Source organism: Amblyomma maculatum, chromosome 2 (assembly GCF_055883805.1).
Source record: "Amblyomma maculatum isolate TAMU_Amacu chromosome 2, ASM5588380v1, whole genome shotgun sequence".
NCBI lineage: Eukaryota > Metazoa > Arthropoda > Arachnida > Ixodida > Ixodidae > Amblyomma > Amblyomma maculatum.
Window position 1 is genome coordinate 41,858,242 of NC_139345.1, and position 25,255 is coordinate 41,883,496.

A 25,255-nucleotide genomic window follows, 5' to 3' on the forward strand; every position below is an offset into this window, starting at 1 on the left:
TGCACACATAACCATGTTTTATTGAGGAGAAGATGCATATGAAATGGTCTTTGGACATGAATCAACGGCGCCTCCTGTCAGAAGACCGGTCTCTTCGACGATGGCTTCTTTTCCTGCAACAAAACATTGCAGCAATCAAGGGCATGCCACAGTAGACACAGCCCTGCAGACAACAACAATGCACGAAACATTGTAATGATGCGATGCAACACATTTGCGTAAGCGGTGTAGGTTGTATAGGTGTCGTAAAAAGTAAATGAAAGGTAAATCCCCCTCATTCTATGCATCCTTGAATAAACATATAGTACACTCTAATTGTAAGATTTACACAGTGAACCAATAAATCTCAACCACTGTGCTTGAGATTCGGAGCAGTTCAATGCTTTTGACAGAATCACATTCTATTTACTTTCGACTCATCTTCTATTTACTTTCAAAAACACCTGTACATTTCAGTTCTACACTGGTCACCTTCCCACATTGCGTTGCAGAATCTGATTTTGCTGTCGATTTTCTTTCAGGTGCTATGTGGGTTTGTGTAAGTTCAGGGAGGTAGATGGGTGTAGGGTTCTGGAGGGTGGTGGACAAAGGCTTGTATGTGGGAGATCATTTTTACCAACGGGTGCCCATGCTTTTTTCACAGGATAATTCGAAAGGGCAGACGCCTTACTTTCACATACACATGCACTGCCACGCTGAGAGACAAGCAGACCATAAACTCTGAGGGCAGGAAAGACTACAGCTGACACTGTAATAAATGAGCTCACCAGCAGGCATTACCTATTTCCAGCAGTATACAGGGTCTGTCCTGAGAGTAATGAAACGAGTCGTAGTGTTGGGCAGTTATGAGCACGTTTGAGAAACCAGTTTCAAGGGACAGTGGGGAACACTTAGCGTCACAATGCGACGAGTTCAGTTGGCTTTGTACCCTGTTTCATGGCTGCATCGAGGAAACTGGAGCAAACGTTGCAACAGCTATATGCAGTGAAGGTTTGCAATGAACTGGGGAAGTCATCTACCAAGGTACTCGTCATGATCAAGACAGCATATGGCAATGATGCAATGTACTGACTGCAACTGTTCGAATGGCACAAAGCATTTACTGACAGCCATGAAAACAACCCAGCAACGGTTCGGGCACCTGTCGACGATGGCTACGGACGCTGATAATGATTGTGTGCGTGTTTTAGTGAAAACTACTCGGCGTTTATAGGTTCTACATTCATAAGAACATTTAAATGCCAATTAGTTTTCACTTCACTCAAACATGTACACAATCATTATCGGCGTCCACAGCTGTTGTCAACAGGCGCCCGGATCGTTGCTGGGCTGGATGTCTTCACGGCTGTCTGTAAATGCCTTGTGCCAGCCATTCAAACAGTCGCAATCAGTATATTGCATCATTGCCATATGCTGTCTTTATCATGACAAGTGCATAAGTAGACGATTTCCCCACTTTATTGCAAAACTTCACCATGTACCTCTGCTCCAACGTTTGCTCCAATTTCCTCGGCACTGCTATTAAACAGGGGTGCACATTAAAGCACTGCCACTTCCTTCGCCTGCTCGAAGCAAACTGAACTCGCCGCATTGTGATGCTGAAGGTTCCCCACCATACCTTGAAACCAGTTTCCCAATCACGCTCATAAATGCCAAACGTCACGACTTGTCTCATCACCTTCAAGTCAGACCCTGTATCTCTGGCTGCTAAAGAAAATGCCAAGAATTTACCACCAGAGTCTCAGATGAACTGGAGTGGGCTTTGAGGAAGGGAAGCAGTTTGCATGAACAGAGCAGTAATCGAGACACAAGAGATGCAACACATTAAAGAAAAATTAATCTGTTTTGTATCGCGCACCTTATACAATTATCCTGTCTAGCAAATTTTGGAACAGATCTGCACATCGTTAAAGCAGTCCCAAGAGTAGGCTCAAGTTCTGTTTGCATGTACTTAGTATAGAATTGAAGGAGATGCTTACTTTTTTGTTGGCCCTTTGACAAAACACCAGTCCACGTTGATGACCTGGTCCAAAATCTTTGCACCATTCAAAGCATCTATGGCTGCTTGGGCCTCCTTGAATGTCTCGTACTCCACAAGGGCGTAACCCTAAGTCAAAGAAAGAATGTACGGTTACTTCAGAAGAAAGGTCCAACAAACAGCAAGTATTAATAAAAACGAACTCTGAAACTACCACCTGCAATGGCAATTTGCAACAGAAGCCATACAAAACAAAACAACATACTGAACTCAAGTTGAATGTATAGAATAATGTGTACAGATGCATATGGGCATAGAATAATGTCAAACCTTATGCAGAACAAGTCTGGACATACCCTGCAGTTACTGTATTCCGCCACGTTTTAAGTAATATTTTTAATGACCACTGAAATTAACCTATACATGGAGCCTGGCTATTTTCAGAATCTAAGGGCAGTTTTGGCAGAGTACAGGTATTGTGTGCCTTATGGTGGAGCACATCCTTGGGAAAAGTGCATGGGGCATCATGTGTCAAAAATAAATGAACAATTTATGCACAAATTGGTTCCACCATGAAAAATCAAAATCTGCACCATTTATCCCGCTCACTTGCATCAGAGGTCACCATCTCTTGTGAGTGGTAGACAGCACACGAGAAAACTTTTGATAGCCTCTGGAGCATGCACCGTTCCAGAATTCGAAGCTGCAGGACCACTGATAATTTGGTTAACTGACAGTCAGCTGGCCTCGAGCGAACAAGGACGGCAGGATGGGGAGCCACTTTGACTATCAATTTCCTCCACTGCTTTGAGGTGTATTTTATTTATTTATTCAAAATACCTTACAGGGCCCAAAAAGGCATTAAGTAAGGTAGGCAAAATAACGAAGTAAAATAAGAACAATTAGGTAAATACAATGCGCAGTACAAGGCAAAGAGTAAAAACAAATATGATTATACGGGGCAAATATAACAAGACATACATCGCCGTGAGCAACAGTTTAGTAAAGGGTACATAACGAGTGGGAAGTTTGCATCGCATGAGCTCAATAGACATCTAAGAATAAGCAGTAGATATAAAAAGTGCGAATTGTTGAAACTGCACAAGAAACCAAACCATAATATATTAGTAACGAGGAGAAAAAGAACTTATGGGGCAGTAAAACCTATAAATACTTATAAGCCGATGCCCGAGACACTACAGTACCGTCAATGGTATACGAGAAATTATGTAGTATGTTTGCGAGTGAAAGAGATAACCATGCATTTAGTTCAGCGTGATTTGCCATTGATTACACCAATTTGAAATGAGGTTCAGGTCAGTTTGGCAAGCGAGTCACATCGCCATCCTGAGGAAGAGGAGAAGGGGTGTGCATTGACTTGCATTTGCAGCCAGCTTTACTTTCAGCACTGAAGATTGCGATATAGGGGATAATTTTTATAATGAAGAATATCCGATCGAACTTAGAGCAGAAAACAAAATAGAAAAGTGAGAATTATCAAGAGCCTCCCAACAATGCCAAAATTCATCTGCACAATAGTAAAATTTACTTAGAAGAAACCCTGTGCAAAAGCCACCATCTTTTAAAACAAGAACTCTAAAGCAATGGAAATTTTTGCTGTTCCAAAAAATGCTTCCATTCATGTACTAACGGCCACTGAAGATAAAAAGAAGTTGATCTCCTAATTGCAAAAATACAGTTCCTTTACAAAACAAAGTGCATATAAGGTAGAGTGAAGAAGAAAGAGAACAGAACTCCATGCAACACCGCCATAGCTGCTTCCCGCAAACATTAGCGCCATGGCTTGGCAGGGATATCCGGAGGCTAATAATGTGCATGATGGTTACATCCCTAAATGGTAAAGTAACTTTCCCTTTGTCCTTTGAAACTGCTTGTACACTTTTATCATGCAGAGACACCACAAAAAGACAGCCTAAATGTTGGAAGGCAAAGAAAACCTGCGCTTGGCAGTGTCACAAGTGCCAGGTTTTATTTCAGTATGTTTTGGCTTGGGTGCTTCGCAGGTGTTTACTTTGCATGACTATGTCGTTTCGTTTTTGCGTGCCTTGGTTAACAAGTGTGAAGCAGCAGAAGTCAATTCTCGAACCAAGTCCACGCCATGGCGAGCGCTTCCCTACTGAAAAATCTGGTATGAAATTTATACACTACTAGGTATATTGGTTTATTGCAGGAAGAACCAGCCCTGGTGGAGCTGTTGCACAGACTGGCCCAGCATTCTTTGCTGGCCCTAGTTGCTAGGAGAGAAAAGGAAGACTGGAAAAAGTTTTAAACTTTAGGCTACCGCAGTTTTTATTAAAAAAAATAAAAAAACCCAGCCCCGCACAGAATTTGAGCCTCAGCCTTTCGGAGCCTTACACGAATGGGTTAATCACTACACAAACAGTTATCTGGCACATCAATTTGTGGCATAATGCACACTTTAATGTCACAAGTGCCCCGCACAGCAGTAAGCCACGTATGGTGTAGACATCTAAAGAAGCATTGAACAAAGGGCAGCTGGGTTGTTTCATATTAAGAAACATAAGAGCAAAGCAAACGGGTAAAGTTGTGCAAAACAGGCCCCGTGCTGTTTTTTTCTTTTCTACCACAATGCACGGTTCACCCGTTACTGCTGTTTAACAGCACACGTATGCAGCAGTCTTCACCCGCCAGTTGCAACAGTGGCTTCGTAGTGTAAGTGGCGACTCTCGCAGCTTAGCTTGCTGCCGACAGTGCCACGTCATCAGCGCTTGGATATTCTTGATATCCTTCTAATCGAGCCGCCTCTGCCCTAAAATGTATCACACACTCTGTGGAGGCCAAAAACAGGATCTATGGCTGATGCAAATGAAGCGATGGCTCCGGGTAGCTCTAATTTCAGCTGCTGCTAGGCCTCACTGCTAGTTGTGCACCGGCAAGCATGGGGTCCACTCTTACGTCCTGCTTTGCAAAGAAGACAAGACATGTGCTTTGTCTAGCTTGCACTGTTCTGCTGATGAACCAACTAGCCTGAGATGTGTTATTGAAGTCCTGCTTTGCATCATTTTCCCCTATGCCACCATACGGCAAACCTCAACTTAATCACTACGATAAGAAAAATCCTTTTCGAAAAACCGAATTGAAATATGTCACCAATAAATGTGTCTTTTGCTACCAGATATGCGATAAAAAAGTCACGGAATGCTGTAATATCGGCTTTTGTCAACATAAAAATTGTGACAGAGCTGTCACCAGTGTGAGACGCACGTGAGCAATTTTCATTTTAAAAAATTGTGTTTTGTTTTTGCTTGTTTTATTATCTTTACCCCTTCTTCTTTCATGTCTACGAACTCTAGCCTCAAATGTAGAAGAGAAGTGATAAATATCTGCTATGTCAGCATGCGAGGTGATGCATCAATGGGCAGAACTGAGCTGCTTTTATGACTGCTACGAATTTCAAACACAACCTCTACCACTTTTGTGGCGTTGCAGGCAGGTAGAAAGAGCTTTTTGCATATTGCGAGTCCTCCAGCACTTTTCAAAAAGATATTAGGAACAAGTTTGTTTCTGTTCGAAAAGCTGCACCACCACTCTCCAAACTGCCGCCTTCATTGGCTAAAAGCTGCTATGCTGCGTGTTGTCGGGTTGCTGCGCTGTGGTTCATTCAGGGACACACAGGCTCTGATGAAGTTTTGGAGAAGCTAGGTATCCTACTCCCCGAGAATCGAGTTTACTAAGTAATGCGGGTGACAGTCTGTGAGTCTCAAAGATGTCTACTAAAGAAACTGCTGAAGCCAAGTCTCATTGTTGCCACATGACGAAGAAAGCTAGCACTAAGGACGCATTACGGAGGCAATGCAAGTGACCTACATACGCTGCAGGAGAATTATAAGGAAATGTGGTACTTTAGAGCTCCTAAAGCTGCATCTTCCTAAATTTGTTTTAAAAAAGCATCATGCTCATTCTTTAAATGTTAGTTGAAAATTTATAACACTTATTTTCAACCAACCTTACTGCTTGTGCAGGACATTACTTCACCTGCCAGTGTTGTATCATTATCAAATTTTTTATGGACCTTTTTTAGTGTTTCCAAAATACAGCTATGCTATTTCAGATTGCAATTTGTTGTTGTGAACTAGATATAAATTTGCAAAAGCACTAATTCCAACAAGAAAATGCAACTTACATTATAATATATTTTTTTTTAATCTTTAAAAATTTATATATAGAACACTTTATTCTCACTGTGCAGAGTGCACTTCATGAAGGAAATGGCATTGCTCACTGCTTTGTGATATTTATACTGGCGTCAAAAAGGTGCACAAATACACCCTTATATTTCAAATTAATGACTTATAAAAGTTCAACTAAACTATATAGGCAGAAATTAACATCAGATTTGAAAACAACTCCTAAAATTAACCAAATATAAAATTTTCAGCCACATGGCTCTAATATTAAAGAAACTGTTTCATTCTGGAGCATAATCCCCTCAAGGAGTGTTGGAAACGGGACTTCTCTGTAATGACAAATGTCTCTGTGGATTCTTTCAGCATGCCATAGAGATGAAGCTTTTTTGCATATGGTGTCACACATCAGGAGGCCTGATCTCATAAAAAAGCGAACACAACTGCATGTGACCAGCGTGCATCCGCATGGAATGCCATGTGGATGGAAGCATGGATTGGTGCCAAAATGGCAAAATGCCTTCAAACAAAAAATTGAGATTTGTGACAAGGCAATCATCGTTCTGAACAGCACGCAGCTATGGACTCAGCTGGGCTCAGCCCACAGATGACACTCCACAAGCCAGTTCTGCCACCTTTTCAGTGTAGCCCAGCATGCACCTTGTTTGCCTCACCATGGCTGTGACTGCAGACAAAAGTATTCACCATAGGTACGGAAGCCAGAACACTCTACAATAGAGTATATATGCAAAAAAGTCATTTTTGTCATCACTTTCAGACATATGCGGGTCTAAATTCCAACATGACTCATAGAAGACGCTTAATGCATTTCAAAAACAAGACTGAGGACAGATTCCGGCAGTGGCAGGATCACTACAAGTGCTGCAATGCTGTGTAAAGCGATTATTTTGAAGCTGACAGTGTGTGAACGTACATAAAGCACTTCCTTGTAAACAGAGCTAGATACAAAACTTTTTACAAGCATCTGCCCACTACGAGCCATAATGAAAACACACTGACAAATCAACATAAGGACCGAGCTATGAAAACTAACACACAAGCTTGGAAAGGCCCACCAATCTACAGTAGTTTTATGAATATGTCAAAATGCATGCAGCTTCTATGCCAATCAGCTTGTAGAAAAAAAAAAACTGAGAATTGACATGCCGCTCAGCATTAAGAAAAGAATGGAAGCAGCCAACACCCTTAATGCGGGAAGAAAATTTCAACAAAATGCTGGCATACCTTGAGGAACCCTGTCCTCCGATCCAGATTCAGGTGAAGGTTCTTTATCTCACCATACTCTGCAAACTTCTCATAAATGTCATCCTCCTGCGCTTCTTCATGTACCCCAGTCACAAACAGAATCCAGCCTTCAACCGCTGCAATGTTCCAAAGACATAAACAGCACAACACAGTGAGTCACAATTAATGGCAGCCTCTGCAAATGGGATGCTTAATGAATGGTGTACACCGATAGCTAATGTAATGCTCTTCAGTTCCCTTGTTACTAATTATAGAACCACTGTACACCACTTGTGCAGGTATTCCACACAAGTCTTGTGCCTTGCTGCCGAGTCATTTGAACACTACTTTATTCTGTGGTCAGCCTACCTTAACTTAACAAACACCACTGAAGTGACAGCAAAAAAAATTGTATGCTGCACTGCCTCTACAGCTTCAAGAGCAGCTCTCAGAAATGTTTAACTGTACGCAATGCTATGCAAGACTGCTGCAGAAAATTACAATAACCAATTGCGTTCTTGAAATTATGTCACGCTTCACTACTTTCACAACATTCTTCACAGGATTTTTTTTTTTCCACCTTTGGAGGCAATAGCTTTCCACATATCCCAACTTCAGCAAACACACATACTGACTGCACCTCAACTCGGTGTTCACTGGTGATGGAAACTACAAGGCATATTAGTTCAAAACCATTCAATACCAGACGAGAGAAAAACTGCAAATCAGTAACTCTCATATTGCATGTGTTTCACTGCTCAGCCATCAACGCAAATGCAACAGTCTCATTGCCTTGCATTAACCAAATCAGCAGGTTTTAACCATCATGCCATAAATGGTTTGATTTGGTTTAGAGGTTTTTTGGCCCAAAGCAGCTCAGGCTATGAGAGACGCCGTAATGTAGGGCTCTGGAAATGTGCATTCATATCACACAGCACCGGGCGCATAGCTCTTCGCCTCCATTGAAAAGCGGCCGCCATGGCTGGGGTTCAATCTCGCAACCTTAGGCACAAGGGTCAGGCGCCCTAACCACCGTACCATCACAGCGAGCCCCTGCCATGAATAGCCACACTGTGTACAGGTTCAGTGGCATTGCTAGTCCACTGCCAACCATGAGACATAAGCATAGTAAGCAACATACATGCTGATGAGGCTCTAGAAATCTAACTCTGGTCTACCCACAAACCATCCCACAATGCCGTCTACACTACGTTGCCAAGCATACAACAAATCTGCTTATGACAACTACAAAATAATTTCTCCATGTGTGCACAGTTTTTGAGCGCACTCCTTTTGTTTGTCTGGTTTTTTTTTTTCAAGCCATCTATCTCAATATTTCATATTTTTGCCTCTGCCCCTAATAAGTCAGGCCAGGCCAATGCCATTTTTTTGGATTCTAATACATAATTTGACCTTGTTTCACATAGGAAACTAAGTTGAAACCTTGGGAGCACAGGCCTTCTGAATCCGATAACTAGCTGTTTTTCTAACGTACCTAACATATGGTCACTCTCGGAGAAGTACCAGCTGTTCCTCAAAAGTAAACCCCAGGTGAAACACATACAAACCAACTTATACGGCCATCATCAGGCCTAAGCTTGGATACATAACCTTCATTTGGAATTGCAATGCTAAACAGAATACAAGCACAAGAAAAAAAAAAAATAAAACAGAGAACTATTGAAGTGATCTGCTATGCAAGTATCACTACACTCGGTGACCCATTAGCAGACCGAGAGAACATAAAAGTCTATCCCTCAATGAAATATTTAATACTCTGTTTCAACTAAAGGCTGTTTCACATGATGCGACACGTATTTCGGTCGTCGCAGTATCGTTGCGGCGCAAATCGCAACAGCCCTTTCACATGCACATGCTTGCGGCACCAGCAATTTCTGCCGGTGCGGTACGAGCGGCGGCACCATTATATTTCACCAACAATAAAGGTAGAACACGCGTAAGATTAAACGTTGTGCTAATCTATGTCCTTTTATAAGAATATAAAGTACTTTATGCAAAATAGACATTTTTTACTTCTCTGTTTTATACGCAACTACGTACAACAGTCACATCAGGCTGAATTCCATTGGCTGGCGGCCGTCTCGTTCGCAACAATCGCTGCGACAGTGCAGTGCGCGACCAACTCGTTGGAAGTCTGTCGCAGCCACTCTGCGACGAAAGCGGCGTGCCCTTCTGTCGCTGTGCAGCTGAAATCGCACTCTGCTGCAGCAAGAATCGCATCATGTGAAACGGCCTTAAGGCATAGTAAATGTAGTTATTCAAACCTACTGAAGATGCACAATTGACAAGGCACTGTTATACAGCAGCACCACTAGCTGCATGTAGTGACAGAACTAAACGCACAATGGCAGAATGAAGTCTCCCCAAGGTTCTATAACTGGCTTAATCACTAATCCCTTGATTTTTACCTCTACTATATCACAAAAACAAATCAGCATTATTGCAAGCTCCAACATTATATGAAAGACCGCCTGACACAGACACAAAGACCACTTTAACCAAGCTCTATGAATGTACCTGCGTGACCTAAGAGTAACGTGTCTGTCTCAGGATCCAACGGTCCCAGGAAGTTTGACTTCCATCTCAAAGGAAAAGCCTGAGTTGGCCAATCAATTGAATTGACTGAACTGGCCTCTGACCAATCAGTGCCTGGCCATGTCACCTGCAGACATTCAGCTGCCAGAGGCATGCCCATGATTTTTTTTTTGTCTGCAAAGTCAACAATGCCAAATTTTTTTTATAGAACAAGGCCTTTACCACTATCATGTTAGAGGGAAATGGGTCATAGGTCCCGAATAGTTGCGCCGAAGGGACAGGGATCCATTCCGCCATCGGACAACAGTAGGTCCGCCTCGCGCGGCAAAAGCCAATTATGTGGCCCTTCTTTTATTTTGCTTACACGGCACCAAAAGACCTGTCAACAACTCGACGACTGCTTCAAGTCTCGAATCTGCTCCCCTCTCGCAGGGTTGAGCTGCCCTCTGCCTGGGGTCAGCTCATCACTGAACTTCTCTAAAGTTTCAACACCCTCTCATGCGGTCACAACTCATCGTCGAACTCTGCAAGTTCCAAATGATGGTCAAACTGAATCTCGAACCACCTTTACAGGTGGTTCGAAACTGATTTTGTCCCGGAGGACACAGCACACAAATAGAATGAACAGCAACAAGTAGCAGAAACTGCCACAGTCTTTCTCACGGTTGTGGTAATACCTAATGAGCATGCACAACTTGAGGAAACCCTGAAAATTCTTTTCTTGCAAACACTTACACCTCTGTGGGCCTGGCTCGTCGTTTTCATCAACGTCCATGGCTTCATATTCCTTGATTTCTTCTCTCGCGGTGCCTTCTATAAAGCACAGCAGGTGGACAAACCCAGAAAGTTAGAAGTGAGAACTAATGTTACATGCAAAGAAGAGGTTTGTAAATAATACCTACCTGACCCAAAACCACGTCCTTTCCTTTTACGTGCCCGTTCTTTGAGTTTCTGGACACTCTCTGAAACAGTGTTCACCGAAAGAATGAGTACCATGAGCACAGTGCACTTATTATGAATGCAAAAAAAGAAAAGAAAAACTGCATTCTCTGCAGAACTATGCACCATATATTTTTAAACAGCTTTGAGCATGTGTCTGCACTTGGCATCATCTATTTGGGGGTTGTACATGATATGACAGACATTAGGACGGTGCAAAATGGAAAACTACTGCAGTGCAGGCCAGAGCAGGTGGCGATAAGCCAATTAGACAAGAAAACAACCTTTTGCCACACTCCGTGTAAAACAAAATGGAACCACATATAATACGAAATGCATTAAAAGCACACAAGAAATGCACTTAAGTTCCTAGCATGCATGCTGGTTTAGTTTGGTCTATGGGGTTTAACGTCCCATAGCGAATCAGGCTATGAGAGATGCCATAGTAGAAAGCTCCAGAAACTTCAACCATATGGGGTTCTTCAGTGTGCATTGACATTGCACAGCGCACAGGTGCCTTGCTTTTCGCCTCCATTGAAAAGCGCCCACCGTGGCTCAGATTCGATACCGCGTCCTTGTGCACAGCAGCCGAGCGCCCTAACCATTACGATCCTACAACAGGGCCCTTGCATGCATGTCACATAACATCAAGAAATATGAAGACATGCTGCTAACCCGTGAACATTTTTTAGGCAATCACAATCAATCACTTAATAATAGTAGTAAATGTAGAACTTGTAAGCGGAAGGCGCACATTTTAACGGTCTTTGCTGGCCGGCCTCTGTCCTGCCGCGGCCGTTGCGCCCGTTTTGTTCCCCCACTCGCTTGAGCGATTCCGTGGCGCTGCGGAGATCGATAATCACTTAATAATAGTAGCAAATGTAGAATTTGTCTCCTTAATAATATTTCCAGATGAAACTTCCGACAGTCTCTGGAGTTCCAAAAAATTTTCTTTTAATTAATTGAGTACCCTTTCCATTTATGCAGCCGAATAATGCATAAGATTATAATTAGTTTAATCCTAGCATTTTTCACTAGGATTCCTGAGGTAACAAGCTTTAATACTGCTACAGCTAGTTATGCATAATTTGTCCTGAACTCAAGAGTTCATTGGAGTTAATCAGGAACTGAAAAGTGCTAAAACAGAGCACCAGCCTAATCGGTACCTTACGCATAACTGCAAAAGTTATAGTTCTGCCCACACTACAGGGTTTTGAATATTTGGGGGCTGGCATTTAAAACATTCCTATGCAAAATCTACTACACCATTCGAGCTGAAATAACGTTCACAAAGTAGCAAAATATCGTCTACGTTATCTGATAAGTGATTCAACATCAGTACTTGCCTAGATTTTTTGAAATCGAGAAAAAACTGCTCTCGGCGTCGTGCACAATTTTCGCAGAAGAGAGTCGAAAAGCTATTTTAACATGGTGCGTCATCTTTCGGGCAGCGAGGCAAGCGCGCCAACGGCCGGGATGAAGCTTGTCTCACTGCCCGACAGATGACGCACCATGTTAAAATAGCTTTTTGACTCTCTTCTGCGAAAAGTGTGCACGCCGCCGAGAGCAGTTTTTTCTCGACTTCGAGAAATCTAGGCAAGTACCGATGTTGAATCACTTATTAGATAACGTAGACTATATTTTGCTACTTTGTGAACGTTATTTCAGCTCGAATGGGTTAGTAGATTTTGCATAGGAATTTTTTAAATCCCAGCCCCCAAATATTCAAGTCCCTGTATAAACTAGAAAAAACACTAATGGTGCTTAATCTGTAAAACACATGGGCCTTGTAAAAACTGGCATTCTCAGCGGTTAGCTATGAATGTTGCTCATGTGGCCTACAAGCAAACAAATTAATTAAAGGCACATTTTTTAGCCCTGAACGGTGAGTACTGTCCCAAGGTGCATGGGATAAGGAACACCATAGCAGAGGGCGCCAAATCAACTTGAGTCACGAAAAAGCACGAAAGTCAACCAACATCGGGAAATCAACGGGGGAAATCTTGTACCCATTGGAAACTGGTGAGTACCAGGCGGCACTGGGGATCGAACCCCGTACCTCCCGAATGCGAGGCGGATGCTCTACCACAATGCCACCGCTTGGGCACCACAACAGATTTCATGTGTTCTAGCATGAACACTTTCACCCTATCTCCCTGGAACCACAACATACAAGCATGTTAAATGTGAAAGGTAACATAACAGCAGTAGGCTCTCATAAGTATTCTGCAACGTCAAGTGACACCATCAGGTTTGATTTCATTGCTAATCTCCTATGATGTCTGCACAACAGCCGGAGAGCAACAGTCTCTCCCTAGTGTTGGGTTTCGCAGCCCCACAATAATGGTGGCATACCATAACCATCAATGGCATTAACTGAAGACTCACGACACCCAACTAGGCTACAAAATGACTTGACTAAGTTTAACCATGTCTTTTCCAGCTAGTGTTATTCTATGCACTTGCATTGATGCCTTGAATATAGCCCTGCCAATAATTAGGATTGTAGACTCGTCAAGCTGCCCAAGGGCAGCTTTTTTCTACGATTCCTCCATCTGTAGTGTTAGATGGGAAATAAACTTTGACTTTGAAAATATATTCTTCAAGACATGGTCTTGAACTAACCTGTAGACCTGCTGTACTGCCTTAAGAAGCATGTAGTTTGGTTTATGGGGTTTAACGTATCAAAATGACTCGGGTTAGGGCAGACACCATAGTGGAGAGCTCCAGAAATTTCGACCGCCAAGGGTTCTTTAACATGCACTGACATCGCACAGCCCACGTGCGTCTTGCTTTTCGCCTTCATCGAAACGCAGATGCTGCAGCTGGGATTCGATCCACATCCTTGGTGACAGCAGTCTAGCACCCTAACCACTGCACCACTGCGGTGGGGCTATCAAGAAGCATGTATCTCAATATTAAGGCGAAAGCCTTTAATGGCTCATACTGTCGTGGACAAAGTGTGTCCCGCTTTTACAGCGGCTGTCACATGGCACTCCTTGGCGCGCATTCAAGTGTGGGATTGTAGATGGCAGGAATGCTAGACAAGATGAGACTTCTCAGGCTTTCACCTTTCACTACTTTAATCACTAAAGTCCCTCGTAATTCCTCGTAATTTTTTTAACTCAAAATGTGTTAACCTGATCTAGTGATCTGTACATAGGAACTAGAGAAAATGCATTACGGTAATCACTTGAATGGGTTTATTACAGTAGCCAGTGTAAGTGAAGACACTATATTTGAGCATGTAGTGCCGAACCACAGCTGTTATAAAGCTCCGAGTAGTTTCTTACATGTCCATGCTCAAACGTGATGTCACCACTCGCACATTGCACCCGGCAGCCATGCATTTTCTGATATTTGCCAATTTTTCTCGTGGGACATGTTGCTTTGCACAAAATTAGCGGTTTGAAAGCCATGCAATAAAGCCGAAACTTGCACTTGTGTGTCTTCCTCACACTTTCACCTTTATATGCTATGCCTAGCTCAGCACATACAACCGTCTTGCAGAAACTTCTACACTTCTACAGTCTCATTTGCGGTTTCAATATATTTAATTGCTCCTAATTTGCATCATCACTTGAGGCTTGTAGTAAACCAAGAAGCACTTGCAGCTTGGATGGTGTTGGTTGACATTCAATTTTTTGCAGCTAGTATATTCGGTTAGAGTTTGACACAAAAAAAAAGAAAAGCACAAATTGCCTCTGATTTGTGTTTCCTTGGATAATAGCTTCCAGAGTGTCCGTTTGCTGCCATCCCAGGTAATGTAAACACAATCTGAAAATATCTAGTTACTAGCTTGTCAAGCACATCTACTTGTCTACAAGCGAGATAGTTAAAGCTGGTACTTAACAATAGCTGGCTTGCAGGGTTACAGCTCAGCTAATGCTACCTCCAATCTATAATTCGAAAACATCGTGGCAAGCCATACTGAAGCCATGTTTTGGAAAATCTAGTTTTTCTGCACTGTTTTTCAAAGCCCCTGTGGCTATAGGTTGCAGCATCCACAGATTAAAACCTACTATACAGGTATTGTATGATACAAAATACATAGAAGCAAATACCCCTTTAAAGGAAACCATTTAACGTCGTTCCATGGCACCATTGGATAAACACCAAAAGCTGCAAGCTTTGACTACTGATTTGAACCATAACCTGCTGCTAGACTGCTGCCTGAAGCCACATGCATGGCCTGCAAAATTCTAGTCCCGGGAGCAGTCTGCCTACGACCAGTACTGATATGAGTCCCTCTGGATTTGTTGAGTAGTTAATAAGGCAGCACAAAAAGAAACCTACATTGACTAACGAAAATCTCTACCGAACGTCATCATGGCGTCTTCCAGACCGTCTGGAGCGTTAGCTCAGCACTACCTGGGCTTCAAGACGTCTAACATAATCTGACAGTTTAGACAAGTTAACTTGTAGGCGATCTGTTCGGCTGGATTAGACGAAAACAAGATGTCTTGAAAGATGGCAATGCGCTTCTTGGCGAGACATCGCCAGTACTGCTGCCGACACGGACTCGGAGACACCAAAACCAACATGAACGAATATTGCTAACCTCAACGACACCGACGACTTCCATCCATAACAGGAGTGAGGGATCATCATGAAAGAAATGCGCATCGACGCATTAAGAAAAAAAAAAAAGGGGGGGGGGGGGGGGGGGGCAAATTTACACACAGCAACCAGTGACCAACAATTAAAAACCACTCGACAGAAATAACCAATAATAAAAGTAACAAACAGCGCAACCGCGCTAAAGTAAGGAAAAAGTAGCCGTGTAGACCTCAGCAGTGACCGCGAGTTGATGCCAAGCTACTCCGGCTGAATGAGCAATGAAGTGAAAGGTGGCACATGTAGTTGAATTACAAACAGAATGTCATTACATACTAAAATACACTTACGGTCTCCTTCCTCATCAACTTCGAAGTCTTCTCCGCCATCAAGATCTAATACGTCCGCCATTTTTGCACGAGTCCGACTTCGACGCTAAAACCACAACAAATCCACAACCGCGACGAGCGCGCGCGGCACGGCACTGCGGCAGCTAGCGTTAGCCAGAAACTATCATCATCATCATGACGACGACACGTTTGTACAGTGACGTTTGGTCGTTACCAAATTTGTTTGAGATTCTTGCCTAATTAGGTTAAAAGTCGGATATTTCCATCGTTTGCGGTGAGGAGAAAAAATTGAGCAGCAAAAATTGTAGTGGCATTTCCTCATTTCCACCTTCCTCATTTTCCGTACGACTTGGTTAAGATGTCCGCAGAGCATTGTGACAAATATACTGCACTTTTCTTTCCTGTAAACCAATTTGCGCCAAATGAATGGCGCCGCACGGACGTCTGGATTGTTCTAGTCATGGAGGAAGAAAAAAAAAAAGAACTAGGAGGAAGCGCCGCGATTGTAGTGAAGCTATTTTAATCCTCTTGTAAGAAACTACGAGTTTGCTCAGCATCTAGACGAAAAGGGAGTCTAATGATTATAATGGGCTGCCAGTGTGAGCGAGTGATCTATGTGCATTATGTAATATTTAGTGTAACAGGTGCCGGGAGGATTTGTTTCTCAAACGTTCGAGCATTTCTCTAAAGGGAAATGTGCTCACTACCACTGTTACGGATGCGGAGAAGCCTTCATCAGAAAAAAAAAAAAAAAAAACCGTGCAGAAACCCAGGAGGCAGCACTCGGATGGATGGATGGATGGATGGATAAGGCTGAACCCTTTGAATCGGGCGGCGGCGCCACAGGCCACCAAGCCGTGAATAGTAATATATAGTGTGGACCTATTCTTGCCTTCCTTTCAGCCACCAATCAGCTAACCTTCGTTTGGTTATTTCTACCCTTTTAAAGTCTATTTTTCCTTCATTATCCTTAAACCCCAATGCTTTGGCTAAATCTGGCCCATTGCCTTGAACTATAGGGCGGAGCCCTTTACAGGAAATTATTAAGTGTTCAGGCGTTTCCTCATCCTCCCCACACACCCTGCACAGCGTGTCTATCTCTTGGTACTTGACTCGGTACGTCTTAGTCCGCAATACTCCTGTCCTAGCCTCGAACAACAATGGGCTGCCCCTAGAATTATCGTAAATGTTTTCTTTGGCTATTTCCTGCTTGAACGTTCGGTACATTTCTAATGCTGATTTAGTCTCCATCCCTGTTTTCCACAGACCCCTCTCTGTTTCCTTAACCTTTTTCTTAATTGATAATTCCTGGCTGGTCCCCCTACTGCTGTCCAAATATTTGCTTGCCAATTTTCTTGTCCGCCTTCTCCATCTTGTGTCAACATTCCTCATGTAGAGGTAGCTGAAGACTTTCCTAGCCCACCGCTTTTCTCCCATTTTTCTCAATCGTTGCTCAAACGCTATCTTGCTGCCAGCTTCCCTATTCTCAAAAGAAGACCATCCCAGGTCACCCTGCACACCTTGGTTTGGCGTATTCCCATGAGCTCCCAAAGCAAGCCTACCCACTCCGCGCTGTTTAATTTCCAACCGTGCTCGGACCTCTGATCTCATACACAGGACTGCGTTGGCAAAAGTCAGACTAGGAACCATCACCCCTTTCCAAATCCCTCGCACCACTTCATACCTATTGTAATTCCAAAGCGCCCTGTTTTTCATGACGGCTGCGTTTCTACTTCCCTTAGCTGCCACATATTTTTCATGCTCCGTTAGGTATTCAGCTCCAGTATTTATCCACACCCCAAGATACTTGTACTTATCCACTACTTCCAGCATGTCCTCCTGTATCCTATGTTCGCCGGTCTCATTATCATTAAAAATCATGACTGCCGATTTTTCCTTGCTAAACTGCAGACCTAACTTATCTCCCTCTGTACCGCAGATATCCATCAACTCCTGCAAATCTACCCTGTTGTCAGCCATCAGTACTATATCATCTGCATACATTAGTCCTGGTAATGACTGTGGGATAAATTCTCCTTGCTTGAATAAAGAAAGGTTGAAGCCGAGTCCACTCCCCTCTAGTTTAGCCTCTAATCCTTGCAGGTACAGCATGAACAACAAAGGTGACAGGGGACATCCTTGTCTAAGCCCCTTCTTTACCTCTACAGGCTTCGACACCTTTTTTTAGCACTTGGTTATCCTTATAAATATCTTTTAAAAGATTAGTTACTCCGCTTTCCACACCTAACACATCCAGAACACTCCATAAGGCTTCTTGAAGTACACTGTCATAGGCTCCTTTGATATCTAGAAAAGCTAGCCATAGGGGTCTGTGTTCCTTTTCTGCTACCTCGATACACTGTGTCAATGAGAACAGATTGTCCTCTAACCTCCTTTGTTTCCGGAAGCCATTCTGCAGCTCTCCCAGCACCCCCTTGCTCTCTACCCATGCTCGCAGCACCCATGCTCTCTACCCATGCTTGCCCTCTACTCGCGGCGAACAGGCAGCGCCCCAAGTGAGCGCCGGAACAGTTTGATAGGGAGACGCGCGGCCGCCTGGGAAAGGCGCGCGCTTGAAAAAGGCGGCCTGCGCAGCGAAATGGTAGCAGTTTCAGCCAGCTCGAGCGACGTAGCGAAGCACAAACAATGCGAGAGCCACAGGACACAAGACGCAGAGACAGGGACGAACCCTGGCCGCCCGTTGGGCGTTTATTTCTGGGCTAGAAACACGCGAAACGGAAGACGACAAGAGAAGCGCGCGCCGTTGGAAAAGGCCGAGCAGAAAACGAAGGGGGTAGGAGGATGGGGGGCGTAAAAAACACAGTAAAAATGTAGAAAAATACAAAAAGAAATTGTGGCGAACGCCCCTCCTCCCAAGTGTGGTTGTCACCCGTTAATAATTAGGGGGTATTATTAACGATGCGCCCTTAACGGTGCGCACACTCCCAGACACCCTTAGAGTGAGTGGGGGTAGCTGTTCCGGTCGCAAAGGAGATGCCCTCGACCTGCGTGGCAAGCTCAGCCGGAATTCAGCTACCTTGTAGTGACAGAAGGGGGTGGTCGTTTGGTGCCCAGCGGTCGCCGGTTCAAACCAGAGTAAGGATCGGAGTCAGAAGTAACAAACAAAGCACAATTTATGCACAGCAAGAGACGATACAAAGGAATACACAAGATCACTTGAAATACAACAGACGAGAGGTTCACAGAATACAAACGCAAAGCATGCAATTACACAGGTATCCAATAACGTAGAGGCTTTACAACAGATGAAACACGAGAGAGTACCTAAACAAACACCAAATTGTTCACCGGGCACTGTTGCAGTCCGACGCCTCAAGAGTCACGATGTGGCCGCCATACGAGACGAGCGCCGCTCCCTTGAAAGTCCGTGGGCTTGCCAGCAGTGGGTGATCCCCGGGAGTCCAGTCGAAACACAGGCGAGCACGTCGCAAAACACTTGACGAACCGACTGACTGACTGACTGACTGACTGACTGACTGACTGACTGACTCATCAAGCGGCGCGGTCTCTTTAAATAGGGCGCGCCGCGTCTGTTTGTTAGCACGCGCCAAAGCTAGCGCGCGCACACACTTAGCTTCGCTGGTTATAGCGCTCTCTCTTCCTCCCGTCGAGCCGCGCGTCGCCATTGGCCAGGTCCCATAGAACATGCTGGAAATTTCTGGCTGATTCCAGTCCGATGAACCACCGTCCTCCCCGGGCAATGGGAAAGAGGGTGACGGCAACGCGTACAAAGCTACGCGCTCTCCCGCGCGGGGAAGGGGGCTTTTCTTTCTATGCCTTCCACGCGACGCCGTGCGGGCCTCGCGCCGTACCGGCTTGATGAAAATGGGCGCCGATTTCGTGACACTGCCCCTCCCTTAAAGAATATTGTCCCACAATATTCACAACAACCACGAACATCGCGCGCACATGCATGCGCTCACAAATATATGGGGCAAATATCCATATTAACACATTGCACAAATTTCACAACTGCCATAACACATTACAAAATTCACACATCAATGCCATGATGTTCACAAACATAGCACCACACTGTCGTCAGATACACATAAGAATCAACAACACACAGCTCTTCAAATGCGGAGCGCACAAACCTAAATTTCCGAGCGTAATGCTAACCCGCGATCAGTGCGTGACACGCCTCTGTCCGCCAGGGATTCTGCCTTCGCTCTAGTCTCTCGCATTTGAGACGCTTCTGTGTTCTCCGATCGGGCTACTGAAAATTCCCTGAGGCAGGACTTATCCTCTTTCAAATCACACAACCAATGTGTGCCGATAATTGCCCCTACAGCCAGTAGCGCCGACGGATACACGGGAACCTGTGCCAACGCGCACAGACCAACAAAAAGAATCACTGTAATAGTGTTCTTTCCTAAGCACCGGTATTCCTTCCGCTGAAGGTGAAATATCCCAAGTAACGCCCCCATAAGTAGGACAAACACTTGGGCTACCTGCGTCAACGACGGTCTAGGCATTCCTGACTTAATTTTCTGAGCCGTCCCTTTCTTTTCGGTTTCCTCCTGAGAGGCTTCCTTTTGTTTATTCATGTCTCGAGGCTTTTCTTCCGGCTTCTCATGGCCTTGCTTTCCTCGCCTTGCCTTTTTCTTTTTAGATTCCTTGCAGCGCACAGGCGCGGAGCTTTGATCAGGATCCTCGGGAAATGTTGCGCCCTTGATATTTCCCAACACCAAATCGTAGATAGGGCGTTCCATGCACAGGGCTGTCAGCTTTCCAGAATAATATGGCGTCTGCACTTTCAATTTTGCCTCAGGTAGTAGCTGAATTGAGCCGTCAATCAGCCTCACCGGGTATTTCTCTCCAGTCATATCATTCTCCTGAATCAAACTGCGTCTAACGATTACGGCACTGCTACCATTATCTCGTAGCACAGAAACTGATTTTCCTTTTATCTTTCCCCTCGAAACCGGCATCCGATTCACCGCAGATCCAGGTTGTGCATGTACTACGGCGTTCACCAACCGGATCTTCTTGTCCTTCTTCCGATTAACCACCTTCTCTGCTTCCTCCTCCTCTAGGTCGTGCACCACGCGGACCTTCCTGCCGTTCTTCTTCTTCTTCTTCTTCTTCTTCTTCCTTGATATTTGGCACATACCCACGAAGGGGGATTGGCCAGGGTTCAGTGTGGACTGCCAAATGTCCTACACAAACTGAATTAGTGTAATAAAGTAATTGACAACTAAACAAAAACAAAAGGTTTTAGATCACAAAAGTTATTGAATGAAAAAATATGATGCAAAAATTTGTAGTTTTGTAAATTTGGAATGCAATTAGCAGGGGAATCTGTCCGTAGCTGTTATGTAGTTATGTAAGTACTGACAAATTTGAGGCAACGCAAATCCTTTCGCACTCGCACCGAAGGAGAGTAGAAGCGGGACCGATAACGTAAATCCCAAGCGTGCAATTGGACTTTCTAAATACACCCTCCTCTGATATGAAAACCTTCGGCAAGCGAGAAGGAAGTGATCGATATTTTCAATTTCACCGCAAGCCTCACAAAGGTTTGTGGGGATGATCCCGCATCTACATAAATAAAGATTTAAGCGAGGAATCCTGCATCTCAGAAGAGTCATCGTAACCTCACACTGCCGTGATTTGCATGCTCGAACTTTCCATGAGTATGTGAGATGCTGGTATTCGGCTGTAGATAGCAAAGAATCATTGCATGTAGCGGCTAGGTATTGATATCGTTGGAAACGGGACATTCCAAAAATGGTGATATTAGGAATGGTACAAGAAACAGATGCATCAAGAGCTGATTTAGCCAGGAAATCTGCAGTTTCATTATGAAAAATACCGCTGTGTCCGGGGACCCAGATGAAGCGTATTTCTTTCACCCACCCCGGTATGAAATACTTTAGTGAGCGGATCAACTGAGCATCCCGTGCTGACTCCAGTGACAACAAAACAGAAAGAGAGTCTGATAGAAAAATTATTTTTGATTGACTGCAGGGAACTTTTAGTAGCGCTAGCCCAATTGCCATAAACTCTGCTAGAAATATCGGTGTGTAATCCGGGACACGCACCGAAAAACTCCAGGAAAGAGACTCCGAAAAAATTCCAATCGCAGCTTTGTGCGCAATCACAGACGCATCAGTGGCAATTACAGCGTGATCAGGGAACTTTTCAAGGTGTTCACATAGGAGACTGGATATTAAATTTGAGGGCAAGTGCTTCACATTAGATGGAAATATAGAATCATAATTTATATCCACAAAGGACGTTGAGCAACCAATAGGACATATAGAAGCAAGGTCCACACCAATGTTTGTTAAAATGCTCTGCGTATAAACAACCTGGGGCTTGCAGACCCTTGGCCACTGGTGAGTGAGAAAGAGGGCGGGGTTTGACACAAAAATAGGTATAGCCACACCGGGAGTAGTCTCAAATGATCGCAAGAATGATCTGACAGTTAGAAGGTGGAAACGGGAGTTAAGGTCCGGAATGCGGGCCTCCAAGTACAGAACAGTGGTAGAGACTGACTGTGGAAGCCCTAGGCAGAGGCGCAGCGCCCGTCTTTCTAAAAGCAGCAAAGGATGCAGCTTATATTTTGGACACCCAGAAAAAAGAATGCAGCCAAATTCCAGAATCGGTCTCACATAGGCTTTGTACAAAAGTAGAAGAGTATCTCGACGCATACCAAATTTCCTGTTACTTATCCGTGTCAGTCTACCAAGGGCACGTTCACCTTTCCGAGCATTAGACTTGATGTGAAGCCTCCAATCCATACTAGCATCATACGTAATGCCTAAATACCGCACAGATTCCACTTGAGGTATGACATCTGAGCGGTAGTTTAACGAAACATATAAGGGGGTTACGGTTTTAAAAACTAGCACACTACTTTTGGACACATTTAAAACCAATTTAATTTTGTCAAACCAGACCTCAAGTGCATTTAGGTAAGCCTGTAGTGAACGATATAGGTCATGAATATCTTTTGCCGAGGCGAAGAATGCTATGTCATCTGCATATACATATACAGTGACATCAGGATGAACCGGAATATCGCACATTAATATATTAAAAAGGAGTGGGGAGAGCACAGAACCCTGAGGCACCCCTCTTGTCTGTGCATAGGTGTCTGAGGTTAATGTGCCATCAGTGCAAAAAAATTCTCGTCCTTTCAAAAATTCCCTGATCCACGCATAAATGTAGAACTGAGGACGTAATAATGACAACTTGTTTAGTAGAATGGAATGTTCAATGCTGTCATAGGCCTTAGCAATATCGAGCGTCACTAACGCTGATACCTCCTTGTTGTACATTGCAAGGCGAATCCTACTTTCTAAATCTACATGTGCAGACCATATTGAGCATCCATTGCGGAAGCCTATTTGGGAAGAACTCAAAGCATTAACCTCTGAGATATGCTTTGAGAGGCGGCCATGCACAATTCTTTCTATTAATTTTACTAGATTCGAAGTCAAAGCTATCGGCCGAATGTTTTCAACATGAAATCCTTTACCAGGGTCTTTCAAGAGCAATATAATTTTCGCCACTTTCCAGACGTGAGGCAGCCATGCAGATTCTAATGATTCATTAACCAGATCCAGGAGATCCTGAGTGAAATCATTTGCTAAAATTTTGACCATACCTACCGTAACCCCGTCCCAACCTGGAGCCGAGTTTCTCATGGAAGAAATCACAGATAGTAGTTCTGATCTATCAACCTCAACATACTCTGAGCAGGAAATGGGAGCGTGCAAGGGAACTCTGCACTGCTCCTGGAAACGTAATGCTAGTCCTTGCGCAATTTGTTCTAACTCATCCTTTGCCTCCTGTGGGGACAACACTACTGAACTTAATGACTGTGAAAGGTGCGAGTTTCTATTTCGTTCCATGAAACGATACAAAGCCTTCCTGTGCTTAGGGTTTGACAAATAATTATTTAAATTTTCGTTGTACTCGTCCTTTGCCTGCGCTATGGCTCTTTTGAATGACGCCGAACAAAATTTGTAGTTTATCCAGTTTACTGGGCTCTGGTTATAAGAGAGGCTTTTCCATGCTGCTTTTCTAAGCTCAACAAAGCTCAACGTTCTTAAGCTCAACAAAGCCATCGGCATCTTCTTCCTCCAGGCGACATTCTGACTCTGACGGAGTCCTCGCGCATGCCGCCTGCGGAGCTGCCTTGTCAGCGCCGGGGCACGACATTGCTTTGTGGCCCTTCTGTCCGCATTTCCAACACGATGATGGATTGTTGGTTACTAGTTTACGGCAGTTAGGTGCGATGTGGCCTAGTTGTCCGCAGAGATAGCACCTCGGGGGTGACTTTACAATAGGTTGTGTCTGTCGGAATTCGGGCTTTCGAGGGGTTTCCAAATTTACAATTTTGCTCAAATTTTCGCCTCCCTGGGCTTCCAAATACTGGTCTGCGAGCTCCATCATTTCTTCCAGGTTATCCGCTTTTCTTTCTTTTAAATAAAGCGACAGACCAGGGTGACAGCTGCCCAGGAATTGCTCCTTAATTAGGAGTTCGCGAAGTGCGCCGTACTCTAGTTTAATTTTTGGAAGTTCAGTCCAGCGGTCGAAATAATGACTCAGTCGCGCAACATACTGTGTTGCCGTTTCACCGTCCATAGGTTTTCCAGTCCTAAACTTCTCACGAAACCCATCCGTCGTAAATCTAAACCTTTTAAGTAATGCAGCTTTCACTTTGTTATAGCTGCCTGCATCCTCAGGAGGAAGTCTTCCAAACACACTTAATGCTTCGCCGCTAAGGCAAGTGCTCAAGATGGTAGCACATTCACTGTCTGTCCAATTTGCATTTATGGCGACCCTTTCAAAACGCAAGAGGAACGCGTCGAGATCGTCTCTTCTCTCGTCGTATTTCGGGATCAATTTGCTTGCGTCTATCCGCAAGCTGCTATGTCCTTCACTGGAGCTATGCACTTCAGTTAAACCGTTGTTGTTCCCTGAGTTTTGGAGCTGAAGTTTCATAGTAAGTAATTCCTTTTCTCGCTGAAATTCCTCTTCACGCTCCTTTCGAGCCTTCTCTCGTTCCTTTTCTTCTCTCTCTCTCTCTCTTCTTTTTCCCTCTCTTTTTCCTCTTTTTCTCTCTGGCTAACCCATTTGCGCAGTTCGGCACCGGACAACCCCAGCTGGGTGCCAGCCTCAATCAACTCTTTCAGATTCATCTCTGAAGCACGAACTGTTTGGGCGTAGCCTTAAGTCTGCTTAGCGAACCTCGCCTAAACGCTTCCGCGCGGCACTACCTCTCGCTATCGCTCTGCTGCTACACAGTTTACGACCTCTTCGTAAACTCTTCCAACTCGTTCTCCGTCCTCTGAGCTTGAATGCACCAAACATCCTGTCGCGGACGCCAGAATAATTGTCACCCGTTAATAATTATGGGGTATTATTAACGATGCGCCCTTAACGGTGCGCACACTCCCAGACACCCTTAGAGTGAGTGGGGGTAG

The 25,255-nt window shown here is 44.3% G+C and overlaps 1 protein-coding gene across 1 annotated transcript; it reads right to left on the bottom strand.

Annotated features, from left to right (window-relative positions):
* tsu (40S ribosomal protein S12 homolog tsunagi) lies at positions 1–15,940 on the bottom strand. Its single transcript, XM_084594006.1, has 6 exons — positions 15,792–15,940; positions 10,848–10,907; positions 10,681–10,758; positions 7,390–7,526; positions 1,980–2,107; positions 1–113 (listed from the first exon to the last, which is right to left on the bottom strand). The coding sequence occupies exons 1-6, from the start codon at positions 15,850–15,852 to the stop codon at positions 62–64; spliced, it is 516 nt and encodes a 171-aa protein (XP_084450132.1). The 5' UTR covers positions 15,853–15,940; the 3' UTR covers positions 1–61.
* Positions 15,941–25,255: the final 9,315 nt, after the last annotated feature.

What these genes read in the sequence shown, in the direction of transcription:
- tsu (XM_084594006.1), bottom strand. Translation starts at nt 15,852, where the DNA reads ATGGCGGACGTATTAGATCTTGATGGCGGAGAAGACTTCGAAGTTGAT. An exon ending in AGGACGTGGTTTTGGGTCAG is followed by an intron (nt 10,759 to 10,847) that starts GTAGGTATTATT and finishes TGTGCTTTATAG; the next exon opens with AAGGCACCGCGAGAGAAGAA. An exon ending in CGAGCCAGGCCCACAGAGGT is followed by an intron (nt 7,527 to 10,680) that starts GTAAGTGTTTGC and finishes GGAACATTGCAG; the next exon opens with CGGTTGAAGGCTGGATTCTG.